Here is a 20922-nt window from a genome sequence, read left to right as displayed (position 1 = left end):
CTTAATAAAGACTTTGCAATTTTAAAGTTTAATTTGGTTGTTTTAGCAATTAAGTCTGGGAAATTCTACCACCTTTTAAAAAGTAAGAATTGTGTACAGGTATAATGAAAGAAAATGTTTCAATGATAATCAAATTAGAGATGAAACTGACTTTCTACAGAGAAGGGAAAGCTAAATCTGCTTCACTCTTGCAGCTGTTGGCATTTGTTGAGCCCTAACCACCTTTAAATGTCTGAATTGTCACACAGTATTGACAAAGAATCCAAAACTGATTAAAACCCGTGCTAAGCCTTTAGAAAATCAATTACCGTAAACTTCAGTGACAAGAACATTTTCTTAGAGGAGAACCATGTTACACATGTCTCAGGTTACCTAGGTGTTTCGTGCACAAATAAATGTCTGTATAAAGCGAATGGCCAACATAGTTTATGTTATAAGGCAGTGTTGTCCAACTTCTGTTGTACCGAGGGCCAAAATTTTACTGGCCTATGTGGTGGAGGGCCGATAATGGAAGTCAGTGTTGGCCTCTCCCCCTTTTAAACCACACCTTCTGTAAACCACATGTTACCACCATGTTACCACAAGAACTTTTAAGATCATATCCACATTAACGGTGGTAGCACAGCAAAAATACCAAATGGTTGGTGCTCACTGCAGGGAAATCCCTCATCACTCATATGTGAAAAATTGAAGTCATGTTAAAAACATACCCTTAAATCCATATACCTCATCCTCCCCTGTGGATAATACAACAAGGGCTTCAATCAGTGCCCCCCCCACCCAGTCCTGCATTACCATTTCCCACCATACCAGTCATATAGCCCCCTGTGCCAGCACCTATCATATTGACTCCATTTGTATCTATGCCAATGGCAGTCAATCCCTCAGATTGCCCCCAGGCCCCAATCTGTACCTGTGCCAGCATAAGACAACACATCCATCATATGTTTACCTCTAATCTGTACCTATGCCAGCGGCAATCAAAAGAATCCATCATATTGCCCCAATTTGTATCTGTTCCAGCAGTAGCCAGAAATCCATCATATTGCCCTCTAACATCTGTGTACTTGTGCCAGCAGCCACCTTATTGCCCCATGTACCTGAGCCAGCAGCAGCCAATCCCTTATATTGTCCCCAATCTGTACCTGTGCCAGCATCAGCCAAAAAATATACAGTGGTGTGAAAAACTATTTGCCCCCTTCCTGATTTCTTATTCTTTTGCATGTTTGTCACACTTAATGTTTCTGCTCATCAAAAACCGTTAACTATTAGTCCAATACGTTATTAAGGGAGAAAAAAAACTCCAAATCTACATGGGCCTGTGTGAAAAAGTGATTGCCCCCCTTGTTAAAAAATAACTTAACTGTGGTTTATCACACCCGAGTTCAATGTCAAAGGTTATAAAGCCATTTCTAAAGCTTTGGGACTCCAGCGAACCACAGTGAGAGCCATTATCCACAAATGGCAAAAACATGGAACAGTGGTGAACCTTCCCAGGAGTGGCCGGCCGACCAAAATTACCCCAAGAGCAAAATACCTTGTGGACCGACGAGACAAAAGTTGAACTTTTTGGAAGGTGCGCGTACCGTTACATCTGGCGTAAAAGTAACACAGAAAAAGAACATCATACCAACAGTAAAATATGGTGGTGGTAGTGTGATGGTCTGGGGTTGTTTTGCTGCTTCAGGACCTGGAAGACTTGCTGTGATAGATGGAACCATGAATTATACTGTCTACCAAAAAATCCTGAAGGAGAATGTCCGGCCATCTGTTCGTCAACTCAAGCTGAAGCGATCTTGGGTGCTGCAGCAGGACAATGACCCAAAACACACCAGCAAATCCACCTCTGAATGGCTGAAGAAAAACAAAATGAAGACTTTGGAGTGGTCTAGTCAAAGTCCTGACCTGAATCCTATTGAGATGTTGTGGCATGACCTTAAAAAGGTGGTTCATGCTAGAAAACCCTCAAATAAAGCTGAATTACAACAATTCTGCAAAGATGAGTGGGCCAAAATTCCTCCAGAGCGCTGTAAAAGACTCGTTGCAAGTTATCGCAAACGCTTGATTGCAGTTATTGCTGCTAAGGGTGGCCCAACCAGTTATTAGGTTCAGGGGGCAATTACTTTTTCACACAGGTTTGGATTTCTTTTCTCCCTAAATAATAAAAACCCTCATTTAAAAACTGCATTTTGTGTTTACTTGTGTTATCTTTGACTAATAGTTAAATGTGTTTGATGATCAGAAACATTTTGTGTGACAAACATGCAAAAGAATAAGAAATCAGAAAGGGGGCAAATAGTTTTTCACACCACTGTATATCTGTATGTATGTACATCCTTTGGATGGCTTGAGGGACAGAAGAAGTTCTAAATGAAAACCAACTCCAGATCTAGTGGTTGGACATCTCAGACTTGAATATTATGTGCAAAGAATTCTGCATTCCAAGCCATCAGACATATACATAATTACAATGCACATAAATGATCATTCTGGACAGCAACCATCTCCCGCAGGTAATGCTTTTCAGTTTTTGAGATGCTGTGTAGTAATTAAGACAAACTGATGAAGTGGCACATATTTCAGTGACAGATGGGTTGTGCCAAAGGGGTGTGCTGACATTTACTTATGCAATGACTGTTGTCGGACATAAATTACTTACAGATTTAACATGTTCCCTTGTTTTCTTTGGACTATTGAAATGTGGTCCTGTTTTAAATCAATATGAATTAATTACAACGATTAGAAATAAATGCTAATGTCTAAAAATAATAATGTGTTCAAAGGAAACAAGTAAAACGACAGCAATATTTTGATTTACTATAAAGGGGTATTTCTGTTGATGGTCTCAAAATAATTCCTTATCACCTTCTCCAACAATAAGTATATAGAAGAGTAAAGTTATCCAAACTATAAGGGGATCTTTAGACGTATTGTGTATCCTATATACATTCTGCAGGGTTACAGAGAAGCTATTAGTTGCCTGGTAGCTGACTGGTCGACCCATAGGCTGAAAGATTGATTGTTAATTTGATTGTATCATTTACCCATCCACACCTGATCCAGTTTTGTATAGGGAGCTGCAGCCCCTCTACCATCCAGATCTCCCAGTGTAAGAGTGTGAGTAAAAGAGTCCATTGAAAAACTCCAGACTTTAAAATCTAGGGACTCATTTATTATATGTTGATATATTGTAAATCCTCCCCTTAATGTTGGTGCTATTTTAACAGCATATGGATGCACTTTTTGAAAAAAATCAAACAGAAAATCACAAACCTGATGGCATCCATGGATCAGATGTTGGCTTCAGAAGCGTGTTCACCTGCTCCCAGTTAAGATCATTATGTTCAGCTTGACTGTATCCGCATGACTGGAAAGGTTCATCAAAAGAGCAGCTACCTAAAAATAAAACAATGAAATGAAATTAAACCTCACACTCCCCTTTTTAAATAAAGAGAAATTCAAATAACTCGACTCCTATGTCTCCGTATATAACAGCATCCCCTAGCATTGTGGATTACTGAGGAATTACCATATTCTCAATATTGTATTGTTACGCAATAGAATTTGTAGCAGGTTGAAAGGAAAACTCTGGTGGATCAGTTTCAAACATCATCATGGTATAAACAAATTGTGTCATTTGTCTTACATAAAAGCTATAAACAGATATTGCAATGCAATTTCCAAGCTTAAGGTAGACTTTGAAGTAAGGTGTGAGTTCAAAGACATCCTTTAAGAGAATTCAAAGGCTGAATGATAAGCCTTATTGTAGCTCTTGATTGCACAAATGGCAACACAATCTTTCTGTGTCTTTGGGAAAATTATAGTTCAAGACTGCACAACCTATGACACACAGTAGATGAAAGCGGTGTTTGTGAAGTATCTCCTGATAAGTGTGTGGCCACTGACAGATGTCATGAATAATGGGTTTCAGACAGCAAGCTAAGTGAAATGAATTTCCTCTTTCCAATATCTGTACATTCTGCTGCATAAATCTATAATTTCGTGAGGTCTCTGAAATGACACAAAATTGATACTTAATGCACCCAGAAAGCACAGGGAAATGAATGTTGCTAATTTAATTATGGATTCCCAACATTAGTAGCCATTGTGAAAGAGCCAGCAAGCGTTTGCACTTTATTACCATTGGACAGGAGGCAGCATAGAAATAATTCTTCTTTGGAGCGTTTACTATTGTGGACATGGTTTTTAATCCAAAGTGATTTTAAAATACATTTAAATTGCAGACTTGAAGTAAATAACATTTAACAGCCACAGTGAGAATTGCAAAGTAATAAATATAATAAATGAACTAAGGTGACAAATATTCACTGAAAAAAAATTAAATATAATGGGCAATTATGACCTAGAGGTTTATCAGCTGCTTTAATGTAACACAGATCTCCAACACTGTGTCTTATTAGCACTCAGCTTTATCCTGTGCACTAGTTAATCTGGAATAGAGTGATACCTAAAGGACCCTGAACTACCTAACTAGAGGTTTTTTTTTAATAATGTGCATATGAAAGAAAACTGTTTACCAATTATTTTTTTTGCACGTTTAAACTTGTGTACATAATGTGTATGTATGTATGTATGTATATGTGTATGTATATATATATATATATATATATATATATATTGTTATTTATATAGTGTTAATTGCATCCAGTACCACACAGTATAATTCTATATAATTTAGCATGTTTTTCCCTACAATGCAACGTACCCAACATAACAGTGTAACTGAGTGTGCTGCAAAATTTGCACTCACCACTATTTACACCTGTTGTCAATCCTGACAGTTGCCTCCTTACTCCATATGGCACCTTACTCCATATGCTTTAAACACAATTTGCAAATCATTACCCAGTGCATACAAGTAATGCCTATAGGCACAAGCTCTATAGTGGATAGCACTAAGACAGGAGACTAGCAATAAGAGCTTTCGGGTGATTTAAACCAGCGTCAACTGGAAAATATGGTGCATCCATCAGTTCAACATGTAGTAAAAAATAGATCAATTAGTGTTTACATTCAATAGGAAAATGAATTTTCTAGCTGTTGCTGTACAACATGTTTGTGACCTTACAACTTAGTAGCTACAAACATTAAAATAAATGATTACACCTGGCTGAAAATTCATAGTTTACTAAGGAGTACAGACTTCTTCCCCCTAATATATTTACCCACACTTCAACCCTAGTTGTTTGTTATTCCCTATTTAAAATCATTAAACAGACATTTTCAGATTGTTTGGGTTTAAGCTCATCTTTGATGTCCAACGTTTGCTCAGGCCCGCATTAGCACAAAATAAGGTTACAGAAATCTGAAAATTTTCTCATAGCAATTATCCTACAATGTTTCCTGTAAATGCAGCCACCTCCAAATAAATGTCAATGAAACAGCAAATATCTAGAGCACATTCAATCTAAATGTCCTTGGGGAAGTTTGCACTCACAAAACAAAGCATACTGGGATGTAATCCAGTTAGAATACTTAGTTATGTGAGTATTTTTATGGTTGCATAATATATATTGACTGGACCAGTTCCTTGTGTTTTCTTACTGCACTCCACTGTTTATTCAACAGGCACACAGTATCTCACTTTATAGGAGAAAGGCTTAGAGAAGGTTTGTAAAAATACAACTTCATACAAGTGAGTTACATAGGAGAATACCATTGTATAGAGAACAGGACAAGTGGTGAGCTCAATGGGCTATCATTCTTATGTGTTTCAACAAGTTGTATAAATGGGATCTATATAGTTCTTTTTTGTGGTGGTATGGTGCTGTTTGATTTAGAAGACTGGGAAAGCAAAGAGGTTGCTAGACAAGCAATTCCATCAAGAAGACAATTTTGCAAGTAAAATACTGTAAGTGGAATGTGAAAAAATCGACACCATTAGTTATTTTTTGTGAGACAAACCTTAAGAGAATGGGAACCACAAAGGAAAGGTCTGAAGAGTGGGCCTCATAACAGATTGCATACCTCCCAACTGTCCCTTTTTCAGAGGGACAGTCCCTCTTTTGACAGCTCAACCCGCAGTCCCTCATTTGTACTGGAAAGTCCCTCTTTTCTCTGCACTGAACAGCCAGAAAAAGAAACAAAGTTTCTCACTTAATTGGCTTTTAGCAGAGAGCCCAGAACAGCTAACAGATACTTTGTAACAATTTTGAGACACAAAAACACAGTTTAGATAAGGAGAAATATTTTCAAACTTTCATAACCTGCCAAACATGGTAATAAGGGGGTGTGGCCACAGAAAGGGGAGTGGTCAAAAAATTGCTGCGCTACATGCGGAAAAACATTTTTTGTCCCTCTTTTTACTTCCAAAATGTTGGGAGGTATGCAGATTGGACAATGCACTGGATTTTCTGTAGATTGTAATGCATGGTAGAACGTGGCCTCACTGTGACTACTGCTGTACAAACCCACATGAGTTTTGTTTGACCTAATTTTATTCATTTTATGCTTTATTTACTATATCTTTCATTCATTTTTAGATTATGAAATTATTCTCAACCTAAGTTCCAATGCCTTCAGTCTTCGCTGCCTCATCTACTTCTGGTCACCACTTTTGGGGCACCCCCTGCATATGGGTAGCAAAGAGTCTTTGTATAGATCCCTCTATAAATACAGTCTATACAAAATAATTGATGTCAGCCACAAGAAAAATAGTTATACAACCATGCTATTAAAATAACCATAAAGTATAAACAGGAGAGGGTAATAAAAGGCAATATTTAATCCTATGTGTAGAAATGAGCTGCAGTATTAATGGTGTTTTTTTTATTTAGAATTAATAGCAAACTAGAGTTCTTAAACAAAGAACAAATTATCTAGTCTACTTTTATTACCAATGACTGCAATGTGATAGCTCAATTGCACATAAGCTTTGCACTTGACAGTATCACACTCTATTATATTCTTTGCTATTATAACAAACCTGTCCCAGGTAAGGTGCAAAGTGTTGACAAACCCAGCAAAGCTTTCTTGGTTCCTAATTTTCATAAGTAGCAAAGGACATAGTTATCCAAGCACCTTCTATTACAGTTATCCCAGCAAAACATGAAAATACCAAATGTGAGTGCCTGACATCAAGTCATTTGTTGTTGTTCCAATTATATTAATGACTATAGCGTCTTTAAAACTTCATGGTTAAGTTACATTATTAAAAAATGTCTAGGCAAATAAAAGGAAAATGTTTCATTTTGTGCACAAAAATATATTTTGGAACAATAAACTTATGAAATGTACTTTTTGCCTTCTTGCAAGGGATTGAATACTGGAAGCTTTCATTTGTTCATAGGTGTCATCATTTTTCTGTAAAAAAAAATTCAGCTGTTAACATATGAATCATTATGAAGTAATAGTCCAGGACATATCTCTGCAAGTTCCATAGCAGAACATAATTATACTGCACTTGCTGACATGGCAGAGCAATTAACTCTCCATCATGGCTAGGAGTCAACTAGGTGAGCTTTAGTCAAGAAGATAGAGTTGAAAAAATAGACTGGAGTCACACTAACTCTCTAATTTAAATCATAAGCCTGTCACACAAGAGAATTCAAGGCCAAAGTTTCACGGAGAGGCATGTGTTGCTACACTAACCTATACTGCAACAAGGAAGCACTTTTTGGTATCAACTGTTCCAAAAACACCTCTTCCATTTTTAAAGAATGGTGGTAGGATTTATTCTATGGTTGCTTGTGTATTTATGAAAACTGTGTAATAGTTTAACTGTGATCATATAAGGCTGAGACTAAAAAAAGCATATCTTCAATCAAAAATGTGTGTTTTACAACAAGCCTGAAAAATTGCAACTCACATAAAAAGCAAGCAAAAAACACTTCCCACTGATTACTGTGATATCTCTGTAGCTTTAAGTTCGAACAATTTTCAAGTCAAATTTTTGTTTGTATTTTTTAACATTTTAAAATCAACATCAACTGCAGAAAAATCTTGACTGTGATTGTTTAATACATTTGCCCCTAACATGAACAAATCTGTATTAAATTAGAGTGGGAGAAAAATTCCTTGGTTGGTATTTTTCTTTGTGTTTAGATGTTAATTGTGATTCAACAGGGAGTATACAAAGTAGGCAGTACATGGACATCCTTGAGATAACCCTAACTTTAATAGTTTTGTAGTTCAAAAAAATGATAAGGGATTATAATAATATGTAACAAAGATTTTGCTTTCCTATGGTATCTTGTACTCTATTGGCCTAGAGTACAAGGGCTCAAACGGGTGTAATATAGTGTTAGTACCCGTGAAGTGATTAGAATGTAAGTCTATATTAAGGAGCAGATTTATTAAGGGTCAAGGTGATGGGAGTTTTTTTTTAATCTCCCATCAACTCGAAATTCTATTAAAAGAAGACCAGATCTAAATTTATTTTTATAAAAAGTTTTTAACTTCGAGTGAATAGGCTGCATTCTTATAGTTCGACAGTACATGATAAATATCGATATTCGAATAGTCACATTTTTTCAAATTCAAATCGAATTTTGGCCTATTCGATAGTCGAAATACACTAAAAATAGCTTGAAAATCGCATTTTTAAATTAGAATTTTCACTTCGGGCCCTTGATAAATCTGCCCCTAGATGTCACTGAGGATTCCCACCACTTTTATGTGAAGGGACTCCTCGGTGGCAACAAATATGATTTACAACAGGGGGTTCATTATTCCCTATACAACTTATATTACAATACACACATTTCTGTACAGTACTTCTACTATCTTTTCTGTTGTTTTTACAGGTTGGATGAAATGTACCATTTAGTCCAAGTACATATTATTATGCGTGTCCCTCGTTCTACATAGTTTATAGTGCATCATACAGCAGATAACAAAATGCACTTTTAAAAAGAAAACCAAATTTTATTGCCCATTAAAACACCTTTCTAGAGAAGTAGGCTGTTACAAAATGGAAGAGGAGATTATAATAAAAGATAAGAGGCATAATTATTAGAAAGTTCCCACAAAGCTTGCAGCTCTCACAGGAGTACAAACAGTGCAAAAATGTTCTGGAGCTTGATTTTTCTAATTGCTTAGAGTAGTTTGTACAATACTTTTTAGTTTAGCTATTTGGCTTCCAAACATTTTCTTTATAACAAAGGGTCAGTGTAGAATAAACTATATCTTGTAAACTCATGGCACTTCTAGTATTAATTACTGTACAAGTAGCACTGTAACAAACTAGCAAAGCATAAAAATGCTAGAAGAGGGATACCCCTTCTTCCATGACTGGTGCATATGCAGACTATCATGAGCATGTGTTGATTAGTAGGGATGAAAGATTCGGCCGAATACCGAAGCAAATCCAAATCCTAATTTGCGTATGCAAATTAGGGGCAGGAAAGGAAAAGTTGGAAAAAATACTCCTTTTGTGATGAGAAGTCACATGATTTCCCTACCCGCCCCTAATTTACATATGCAAATTAGGATTCGGTTCGGCCAGGCAAAAGAATTTGGCTGAATCCTGCTGAAAAAGGCTGAATCCCGAATCGAATCCTGGATTCGGACCATCACTATTGATTAGCGATGGCTTGAGTAGAGGTCCGGAGTACCTATTCCTTCTTTTTGCACCTATTCAACCCCTGTTGGCCTTTACAAGATAAACTGTACTACATGATGCAGAATCTTTGTTTAGGTCAACCCAAGCAGCCCAGTGGTTTGGCACGTGGGCTGAAAGTTCTATTGTTCGATTCCTAGCTAGTATGCAACCAACAAAAGAAATTCTAGGATGTCTTTATTTTTATATTGATGACGAGTTCACTCAAGACCATAGGCACAGTCTGTAAAGATTCAAAACAATTCAGCTTCAAATTGGCCATAAATTGCTGGGAAAAATATAGCAATTCTACATACACAAATTAAGATTCATACAAACATATAACTGAAATATAAAAGAAAAACATATAAAGGCTCATTTAAAAAACACAGGGCAATGTGTAAAGTGCAAAAAATTTGGTTTAAAGCTCATCTGTTATCTCGGATAGTTAGTAAAGAGATACAGTGTTGTACAAACTATTTAAGCTAGTAACATTAAAGGGATCCTGTCATCGGAAAACATGTTTTTTTCAAAATGCATCAGTTAATAGTGCTACTCCAGCAGAATTCTGCACTGAAATCCATTTCTCAAAAGAGCAAACAGATTTTTTTATATTCAATTTTGAAATCTGACATGGGGCTAGACATTTTGTCAATTTCCAAGCTGCCCCTGGTCATGTGACTTGTGCCTGCACTTTAGGAGAGAAATGCTTTCTGGCAGGCTGCTGTTTTTCCTTCTCAATGTAACTGAAGGAGTCTCGTGGGACATGGGTTTTTACTATTGAGTGTTGTTCTTAGATCTACCAGGCAGCTGTTATCTTGTGTTAGGGAGCTGCTATCTGGTTACCTTCCCATTGTTCTTTTGTGTGGCTGCTAGGGGGGGAAGGGAGGGGGGTGATATCACTCCAACTTGCAGTACAGCAGTAAAGAGTGATTGAAGTTTATCAGAGCACAAGTCACATGACTTGGTGCAGCTGGGAAATTGACAATATGTCTAGTCCCATGTCAGATTTCAAAATTGAATATCAAAAAATCTGTTTTCTCTTTTGAGAAATGGATTTCAGTGAAGAATTCTGCTGGAGCAGCACTATTAACTGATTCATTTTGAAAACATTTTTTTTCCCATGACAGTATCCCTTTAAGATCTGAGTGTTCCAGATGAGTAGTATGCTTGGAAAAAAATTGTGTGCAATAACAGGTAAAGGGTAAAAGAGAGCTATGCGCCTGTTTTGGTCCAGCAAATGCCATTCATTCTTTGTTCTCAATGCAATCAGAATGGTATGTGTGTGTATAGTGATACTGAATTGATTACAAAAACCAACCATCATTTATTCTAGCCTTATTCTAGACCTTAACGTTTTACTGAAATAATTGCTCCTCAAGATTTTTTCTTGCTGTTCCTTTACCAACGCTAAGTTCAAGTTAAAGTGATGACACATGGGGCTACTTCAGGTACTCTATGTGACACATGCTTTAGTAGCCCATAAAGTGCCAATGCATCAGATGCAGCCTCTACAGACTTGAAAGTGTTGCACCTGTGTCACTACTTGTCAGGCAATAGTAGCCTGGAAACCCGTCAATACACTTTTTCAGGCTAAAATACCTTGATAAGTGCTAGTCCCAGATAGTGTAGCATTGCTCTTAAGCAAGAGCATATATGGCAAGAGCAATGGTACACGTGACCTTACCCTGGTGTTGGAGCTACAGACAAAAAGGTGCCAAGAAGGAATGAACAAGGACCTAGAGTATGACATGGAACATGACACAGGGCCATGGCAGGGTAAGGAATAGTGAACTGAATAGGTTATGGGATAGGGATTGCGGGGGTTATAGTATAGGCTGGTATGATGGGAGGAGGCACAAAGGGTTTAAATATTATTACAAATGTATCTGTGTCTTTTAGGCTGAAGCAGAAGCTACTTTGAGACAAGGGCTGAGGGAATTAATCATATATATATATATGCTCTAGGACAGCCAGTGCCAAAAGTTGTTGCTAATGTTAACATTAATCCTGACTTCCACTGCAAAGCAAGCCCAACCTGGAAATTTAGAGGGCTGTAGCGCACATAATTACAGTCCTTTAAAATAAAGTGCTATCTTATGCATATCCCAAGGTTGGCACTGCACAATTTCCCTTTACCTCCTTTACTAAACAAAAAACCTGTTTATTAACTATTACGATAAATGTTAATACAGCAAGCTGGAAATAATATATAAGTTATACTGTCTAAGCACATCAGCACTGCTACCCAAGCTATATGAAAAATTAGAGTTTGATACCAACTAAGTTAGCAAACGGCATTATCAAGTAGGTTTAGAGCCCTGAAGGAATTCATTAGCCTTCTTCGCTCCACTTTTTCCCTTCAAGCTGTTAGAGCACGAAGGCAAACACAGCCCTCCCTTACATATCGCTACCGTTTAACTCCTCAAACTGGAACACACAAGTGTACTTGAAGCTCAATCATTGTCTATGTTGAATTCTCATATTTAATGAGCATCTTGGCCTCTCAGAAGACTAGCTGCACAAAGCAATTTCAGGTAATTTAAAAACCAGCGTCTGATGCCTCCCCTAACTACTGTCTTTTTGAGTTGAAATCTTCCTGTTAAGTCCATGTGGGACTGCTGGACCATTTCAGTCAAACCCAATTTCACTTATTTATCACAAGCCCCTACTAAGAGAAAAGTCCGCTGTGAATTGCTTGTACACACTGTGTGTGCCAGGCTTTGAACTCCAGAAAGGAGTTTTAAAAAAGCAACCAATCTCAATAACAGTACAAATGCAAGAGCATTGCTTTCCCATTGATGGTGAGAAAATAAAAAGTACGAGGCTTTATTTATTGGCTAATGCTTCCATTTACTTGATGAGAAAAGCATATGCTGAACACAAATCACCCACTGCATTAAGGTGGCCATACATTGGCCCATGTATGGGGCCATGTATGGGGCCCACCAACAGACTTCCCCAATCGATTTCTGGCCGAAAGTCGGCCAGATGTCGGATGGACCTCACTAAAAATTCTGTTGGATTGCGGCCTAATCTGTTCGTTGACGTGGTAAAGGTGGGCATATCGGTGAGAGATCCGCTTGTTTGGCGAGGAATTTAAGCCACATGGTTTATAAGGTAAATTTAGTAGTAATGTATTGGCATATTCAGCTTTATTGTAAAAAAGAAGAAATGACACAGGTACTGTGAAAACAACTGCTATAGGTGGAACAGGCTGGACATCCCTGACTTGAACACAAAGAATAATAACAGAACTGGACCTGCTCTTAACCACCATAAACAGTATGAGTCCAAACTCATAGGTTAAAGGGTTGTTCACCCTTTTAGTATACAGTAGAGAATGCTATACTGATTTTTTTCTTAATTTGCAATTGACCTTAATTTTTTATTATTTGCCGGTTTTTTAATTATTTAACTTTTTGTTCAGCAGCTCCAATCCAATTTAACATAGCAACCAGGCAGTGGCTTGAAAGAGAGACATGAATATGAATAGAAGAGGACCAACAGTAAATATAAAGACAAGTAATAAAAAGTAACAATAACAATAAAATTGTAGCCTCACAGAATAATATTTCCCAAGTCACCCATGGCAGACAATTCACCAACATGGGTTAATCCCGCCTATCAGGTCACTGGACAGGAAAGAGTTAACGATTGGTATAAATACCTTGCTCCTCCCAGCAATCCTCGTCTTTTTTCCTGTCCAGGTCACGACAGGCTGCTACAGACTGCTACAGGCTGCTACAGATGGCTAAAAGGCTGCTAAGCTTACCATACCAGAGTGGGTCTCTCTCTCTCTCTCTCTCTCTCCCCTCTGATGCCTCCAAGTGCACCCTATACGGGTTGTGGTGAGAAGAACCCGTTGGGCAGGGTTGTGTGCTGGAGCTGCTGTAAGAATTCCCTCCTAAAGGTAGAGAGGAGGATGAAGCAGTCCAGAGGATCAGCCGTTTCAGATGGATTCGAGGCTGGGTAAAGTGTTTTTGTTCCATGGAAGAGCACACGCGCCAATACTGACGCGGACTGAGTTGACGCGAACGGAGTGACGCGTGCCGGAAGTGACGCACGCGGAAGACGCGCGCTCAAAGAAGACGCGCGCCCTGGAAATGGACGCGCGCGCCCGGAAGTGACGCGCGACCGGACTGACGCGCGGGAAAACGGCGTCAGGAAGTGACGCAATAAGAAGACGCTGGGCAAGGCTGGCGTTTTGGCTGGATGTGATAGTACACTTCGCCGGAAGTTGGAGAGCGTTGGTTCACTCGGCTACAGACTGTGAGTGCCTTTCCAGTGGAATCTTGCTTTTGTAATTGAATTTATGCTTATGGAATAATGTGTTACAGGTTACTATGGATCAGCCTGGCTCTGGAAAAGGATCTCAGCCCAAAGTCCTAGGTAAGCTGGCTGTGGACATATGGATGTAATGAGAGAGAACGATAATTAGTGGCTGATGGTTGTCTTTTCCATTTTCAGCCTACATATGTCAACTGAATTGCAGAAAGGGGAGCCTACTCTCTCAAAGAAAGCGGCTTCAGCTACGGACCCAGTAGCGTCTGCAGACCCTCAGCCTTCAGGAGCCCCACAATTGGATGCTCTGGTCTCCATCATCAAGCAAGCTGTAGTACAAGGCATGCAAGAGGCTACTGCTTCTACCTCTGGGGTACAGAGGAAAGCTAAGAGGGTCAGAGATTTGCCATATGAGTCTCTATCGGATGTGTCAGATGAAGAATTGTATTCTCCAGGGGACGCACATTCAGAACTCTCAGAGGAGGGAGAAGTGTTTTCTGAGGAAGAGATTGCATTTGATCCTACAGCGATAGAGAATCTGGTAAAGGCAGTAAGGAAGACGCTATGTCTTTCGGAAGAGCTACCTAAGTCTAGTTCAGCAGATAAATTCTTCCCATCGGTCAGGAAAAGACAGGTGACTTTCCCGGTGCATGATTCAATTAAGGAAATCATCAGCTCTGAATGGAAGAGAACAGAGAAAAAGTTTGTTATCCAGGGGAAGTTTGCAAAAAAGTATCCGGTGGAGGAGTCTTTCTCTAAATTGTGGGACAATCCGCCTAAAGTCGACGCTGCGGTGGTAAGGTTGGCAAGAAAGACGACGCTGCCAGTGGATGATGCAGCAGCTTTCCGTGATCCAATGGAGAAACGGATCGAAACCAACCTCAAGAAGACGTTTATAGCGGCAGGAGCAACTTGTAGACCGGCAGTAGCTATGACCTCCACATCAAGAGCTATGAAGGTGTGGTTGAATAACCTGGAAGATGCTATTTCTTCTAATGTCAAAAGGTCTGGGTTACGTGAAATGTTGTCTGAATTGAAACTAGCGGTGGATTTCATGACAGATACCTCTCTAGATCTGGTACATCTAGCTTCAAGAACTATGGCACTTTCGGTGTCCTCAAGAAGGGCTTTGTGGTTGAAGCCATGGCTGGCGGATTCAGCCTCTAAGGGGAATTTATGTCAGTTGCCGTTTGAGGGAGAGATGCTCTTCGGTGAGAAACTCGATTCCATCATTAAGAAAGCTTCCGGGGGCAAGAGTGTATTTTTGCCGCAGGAGAAGAGATTCAGGCGTCAAGGGGGGAGGCCTAGTTCCCCCATTAACAGGTCCTTTCGGGGTTCAAGACAGCCTAGATATGGAAGGACTGCCGGAAGACAGACGAATTGGAAGGCCTCGGGGGCATTCAGACCGGTACTGGATTTACGCCCTCTGAATCAGTTTGTCAACTGCAGGCGCTTCAAAATGGAATCACTGACGTCCATCCTACAAGCAGTTCCTCCACAATCATGGCTAATAAATCTGGATTTGAAGGACGCATATTTCCATGTACCAGTGCACAAGACACACCGGAAGTATCTTCGATTTGCTTTCAGAGGTCAACATGTCCAGTTTACCTGCCTTCCCTTTGGCCTCTCAACGTCCCCAAGAACGTTTACGAAAGTCCTGGTCACGGTCGTGGCTTTTCTAAGAGTAGAAGGTGTGCCTATATTTCATTACCTGGACGACATTCTGTTGGTGGCTTCATCAAGAGAGGAAGCTCTGAAATTCAGGGACAGAACAATCCTGGTACTCCAACAGTTCGGTTGGGTAATAAACTGGGAGAAGAGCAGCTTACTTCCGTCACAAAGGATGGTCTTCTTGGGTGCACACCTGGATACGCAGGAAGGAATAGTTTCACTTCCTCAAGAAAAGATACAGCATATATTGAGACAAATAAGACAGTTCAAAGAACAACAAAGAGTCTCAGTAAGATCATGCATGTCGGTCCTAGGTCTCATGGCATCTACGATCCAGATGGTGAAGTGGGCCAGGTGGCACATGAGGCCTCTCCAACAATTCTTCCTGAGGGAGAATGCTTCAAGACAGTTGAAACTAAATTCACGAATTGTAGTTTCAGAGGACGCCAAAGACAGTTTAAGTTGGTGGCTGGTTGTAGGAAATTTGACTCAGGGGATGGTCCTCGCAAACCCCCCGTATGTGGTGATCACGACAGACGCTTCAGAGAGAGGCTGGGGTGCAGTACTGGAAGGCCGCAGTGTTCAAGGTCATTGGAACCTGCAGGGTGTCTCCTCAAACATTCTGGAACTACGGGCCGTGAAAGAGGCATTGCTGGCCTTTTCAGAAAAGATTCTACATGCCTGGGTAAAGATTCAGTCAGACAATGTTACAACTGTGTCTTATGTGCAGAAGCAAGGTGGCACCAGAAGCGCCCGACTGCTAAAAGAACTGGCCCCAATAATGACGTGGGCAGAGGAAAATCTAGAAGGGCTGACAGCCTTACATATTCCAGGCAGTCAGAATACGGAGGCAGACTTTCTCAGTCGCAACACCTTGCAACCAGGAGAATGGAGTTTATGTCTGCTAACCTTTCAAGGCGTAGTACAGAGGTTCGGAAGGCCAGAAATCGATCTTATGGCCACGGACAAAAACCACAAGTGCAGCAGGTTCTTCTCCAGGGCACCATGTCCTCTGGCAGAAGCAGTGGATGCACTCCTCCAGGATTGGAGCAGGATATTTGGTTATGTTTTTCCGCCCTTTCCAATGATTTGGAGGGTGTTGAAAAAGGTGGATGTCGAAAAAGCCTTGGTCATAGCCATAATTCCGTGTTGGCCGAGACGCCCTTGGTTTCCGCTCCTGCAGAGTTTGGCAGTGGAGCCACCTCTGAGACTGCCTCTTCAGCCGGATTTGTTATCCCAGGGCCCAGTGGTCTACGAGGGAGTGGATTCCCTGTCACTGACGGCATGGAAATTGAAAGGCAGAGGCTAGCAGAATATGGTTTCCAGGAAGATCTGGTGAATTTCTTATTGAAGGCTCGGAGGGCTTCTACCTCGGCTCAATATTACAGGGTCTGGAAGTGTTTCGCAGAATTTGCAGTACAACACAAGTTTGACCCAAAAGATCCTACTGTCCAACAGGTGATTCAGTTCCTGTTTGTGGGTTTCCAGAGAAAAACTTAGCACAAGCACCCTGCGAGGTCAAGTCTCCGCATTATCTGCATTGTGTGGTCATTCCTGGGCAGAGGAGCCTCTGGTTAACCGGTTCTTCAACGCAATGAGAAGGGTGTGTCCTTTCAAGAAATCCAGAGTTCCACCTTGGGACCTTACGATTGTCTTACGAGCCTTAATGTCTTCACCTTTTGAGCCTTTGCGGAAAGCCTCGGACTGGCATGCGACGTTGAAAGTCCTGTTTCTGGTCGCTATTACCTCAGCTTGCAGGGTTAGTGAGATTTCTGCTTTGTCAGCAAAAGAGCCAGACACAGTTGTCTATCCGGACAAAGTGATTATGAGACCATCTTTTGAGTTTCTTCCAAAAGTAATCTCCCAATTTCATGCCGATTTGGAAATTACACTACCTTCTTTCTGCCCGTCTCCAAAGTCTAACAAGGAGCGAGAATGGCATACTTTGGACTTGGTGAGGGCCGTTTCGCATTATCTGATGCGAACGAAGGATTGGCGAAAATCTGACAAGTTATTCCTGATTCCGAGGGGCCCTAGAAAGGGTATGGCACCAGCTAAATCTACGATTGGCCGCTGGATTGTCTCCTGCATTGCTCTAGCTTATCGGTTGACAGGCAATGAGATTCCTAAGGACCTGAGGGCTCACTCTACAAGAGCCATGGCTACTTCCTGGGCGGCGGAAGCCAAGGCCCCGCCAGACCTCATCTGCAAGGCTGCGAGGTGGACATCTTCTTGTACCTTCATTCGTCATTACAGACTGAATGTGATGTTGTCTCAAGATGCAAAGTTTGGAAGAAAGATTTTGCAATCTGTTGTTCATGCTAAATAAAGTTTTTTGGTTGATCGATAATGGTCCCTCCCTTCTTTAAGCTTGGGGAAATCCCATGTTGGTGAATTGTCTGCCATGGGTGACTTGGGAAATATAGAAATTTTTTCATACTCACCGTAATTTCTATTTCCAAGTCACTTCCATGGCAGCATTCACCAACATGGGTTAATCCCGCCTATCAGGTCACTGGACAGGAAAGAGTTAACGATTGGTATAAATACCTTGCTCCTCCCAGCAATCCTCGTCTAGTAACAAGCTCCAGAAGAAGGGAGGGAAGTTGGTGAATGCAGCATTCACCAACTTCCCTCCCTTCTTCTGGAGCTTGTTACTAGACGAGGATTGCTGGGAGGAGCAAGGTATTTATACCAATCGTTAACTCTTTCCTGTCCAGTGACCTGATAGGCGGGATTAACCCATGTTGGTGAATGCTGCCATGGAAGTGACTTGGAAATAGAAATTACGGTGAGTATGAAAAAATTTCTATATTTATTTTTGGCTGCAGGGGCTGGTGACCCCCATTTGAGAGCTGGAGAGTAAGAAGAAGTAAATAATTCAAAAACAATAAAAAATAAACCTATATACTTAAAGTTAATCTAATGAATGTCTGCTGTAATATGGCATTTTGCTGGTTATATCTTTATTATTAGTTGCACGTTCACATGATGGAGAGTAAACAAGCATAAAAAGAAAGAGGAGAACTAAGACATAAATAGTATGCTGTAGTCTGAAATAAGTACTCTAGTCTCAATAAAAATATAAAGCGCACTCTTAATTGTCAGGGTATTCTGCAGTCAGCCAGCATGACATTCTGTCTGAGCCTACAAATAGGATTCATTGTTAGACTTGGCAGGGGAAATTTGGCATACCCACAGAACTCTGGATGGTTGCTTAGTTTTCAGAGCTCTTAAGTCAATTAATGACTGATTAATTTTATGTGTTTCTTGTACTGAACCACTTAATGAGGAGTAAAACTACAGCGACAACCTGGTGTATAACATTTTTGAATATTTTTACAGCTTAATTCATTGGTAAGTAAATAAAAAATGGATGAGATGGATTCCACTGGAGAAAAAATATCCTGTATCTTTCCTCTGGTCCTTGGCCAGAAAGCACTATCTTTAATTTTGTGGTGATAGCAAAGCAATTGAATGGATTGGAACACTTTGTTGCCAGTGAGAGAGACTCAGTCTTGCTGCAGATAATAAAAACAGCCATGATGCTACATTCACAGGTGGTCATTTCAATAAAGCTTGCTTGCAAGGATAAAGCACTAGAAAGTCTTAATGGCAGCTTAAGCAGTGTTGTGCCATCTTACTGTAAACATATAGTCTTATTCTTAAAATATGTGATTGTGCTGGAGCCATGTACTGTATATTATGTTGTGAGGTATGTATAGTCCATTTAGGCCTTGCCCTGCAGCTTCCACAAGCAGGTATTCTAGAAATAGAGAAATGAATTCATTTGAAGGCCAGCTTCAGCAGGTACTACACTATTAAATAGACAACTGTCTTCAACTGTAGTTTCTTACATTGAATGTTTAAAGGAGAACTAACCCCAGATGATGTTAAGTCCCTACTGCCCCCCCTCCGTTGGCTCCCTTCCCTGCCTCCCCCCTGCACAGTCTTACCCCAGAATTCTGCCCCCTCTTAAAATAGTGATCACACATGCAGAATGAGCACAGCGGAGCTCATGGGCGCCACTCTGCATGTGCGGTCACTATTTCAAGAAGGGACAGAATTCTAGGGTAAGACTGTGCAGAGATGGGGCCCAGCAAAGCAGGGCCATTTGGGAATTAACATTATGGGGGGTTTAGTACTCCTTTAAATGCTTAGCTAAAGAAAACCTAAGGCTTACTCCTGAGGCTATATATTAGCAGTGGCAGATTAATGAGATGTGAGGCCCCTAGGCTACTCTTTCCACAGGCTACTCCCACTTCCAAAGTTTGTGCCCTTGGCCTGGGTCTGGTGGGGTTCTGTGTAAACCTGCACAGCCAGTAGTTCCTCCTGCTGGGAGAAAATTAGGCACTGGCAGCCAGGCAAGGCAACAACTAAGGTGCTTGTCTGTATGGCTTGTTGTGTGCCCGTGCTTTTTTAAGATTATTTTTAGATTATTTTATTTAGGTAAGGAAGCAAGTATGTGTCTGTATTGTGCGTGAAGCTAAGCTCTATAAAGCCGTGTCAGCATTGGCACATGCCAAAGCCAGCACAGAGAGATTGCACGCACACGAAGTACAGACATGCATTCGTCTTGTTACCTTGCCTAAATCTTCTCCCAGCCAGCAGGTACTGTCCATGCACTAGAGGCAGCATGGTACCTAATTGACTAATCTCCCCGAACTGCCTTCCCGCTGGCTAGAATATAAATAGCCGGCGGGATGGCACTCGGAGTCGCTCAAAGTTTCCTTGAGAGGAAACTTCGGGCATCTTCGGAAAACGAAGAGCTTCGAGTGCCATCACGCTTGTGATTTACATTGTAGCCGATGGGAAGGCAGTTCGGGGAGAATAGTCACCCGAAGAAGAGGAGATTTTTTGCTAGGAGACTAATCTCCCGAATCTGAGCGTATGTCTCTGCCCTAAGGGGCAGATTTATTAAGGGTTGAATAGTAAATTTGAATTTTCAAATTGTTTTTTGGTGTCAAAATTTACACATTCGAATTTTAATCCCCTAATTCGAATGTAAATTATAATGTGAGATTTATCGAGGCTGGACCATGGAAACAGTTCTATTTCGAATATTCACCACCTAAAACCTAGTTCATTACACATCAATGGCAGAGGTCTGTTTAACCATTTACATATGTTAATTAACTTCCTGACATTCGAGTTTTTTTGGAGGGAAAACACTATTCGAATTTTCGGGTCGGGACTTTTCAATCGAATATTAGACATTGCATTTTTTTCTTAAATAACCTCCCATTCGAGTTGTGAGTAAATTCGAATTTTGTAAAAAAAAATTCACATAAATTTGACCTTTGATAAATCTGCTCATAAGTGTAACTTTGTATTCCTGTTGTAATAAGCCATTACACAATGTCAGATGTGCTCTATATATCTTTTTAGGAGCATGTACTTAAATG

General features: G+C 40.3%; 1 protein-coding gene across 19 annotated transcripts in view; it reads right to left on the bottom strand.

The window, feature by feature from the left end:
- The window catches only part of LOC108695247 (receptor-type tyrosine-protein phosphatase mu), a 474538-nt gene that overhangs the window by 324866 nt on the left and 128750 nt on the right, over window positions 1–20922 (bottom strand). For all 19 annotated transcript variants that reach the window (XM_041567789.1, XM_041567790.1, XM_041567791.1 and 16 more), the window contains exon 2: window positions 3274–3396. In XM_041567789.1, coding sequence (XP_041423723.1) covers window positions 3274–3396 — 123 coding nt within the window. The remainder of the gene's footprint in view (window positions 1–3273; window positions 3397–20922) is intronic.

Source organism: Xenopus laevis, chromosome 6S (genome assembly GCF_017654675.1).
Source record: "Xenopus laevis strain J_2021 chromosome 6S, Xenopus_laevis_v10.1, whole genome shotgun sequence".
Taxonomy (NCBI): domain Eukaryota; kingdom Metazoa; phylum Chordata; class Amphibia; order Anura; family Pipidae; genus Xenopus; species Xenopus laevis.
The sequence above is the reverse complement of the archived record's forward strand: the minus strand, read 5'-3'. Positions and strand labels throughout refer to the sequence as shown.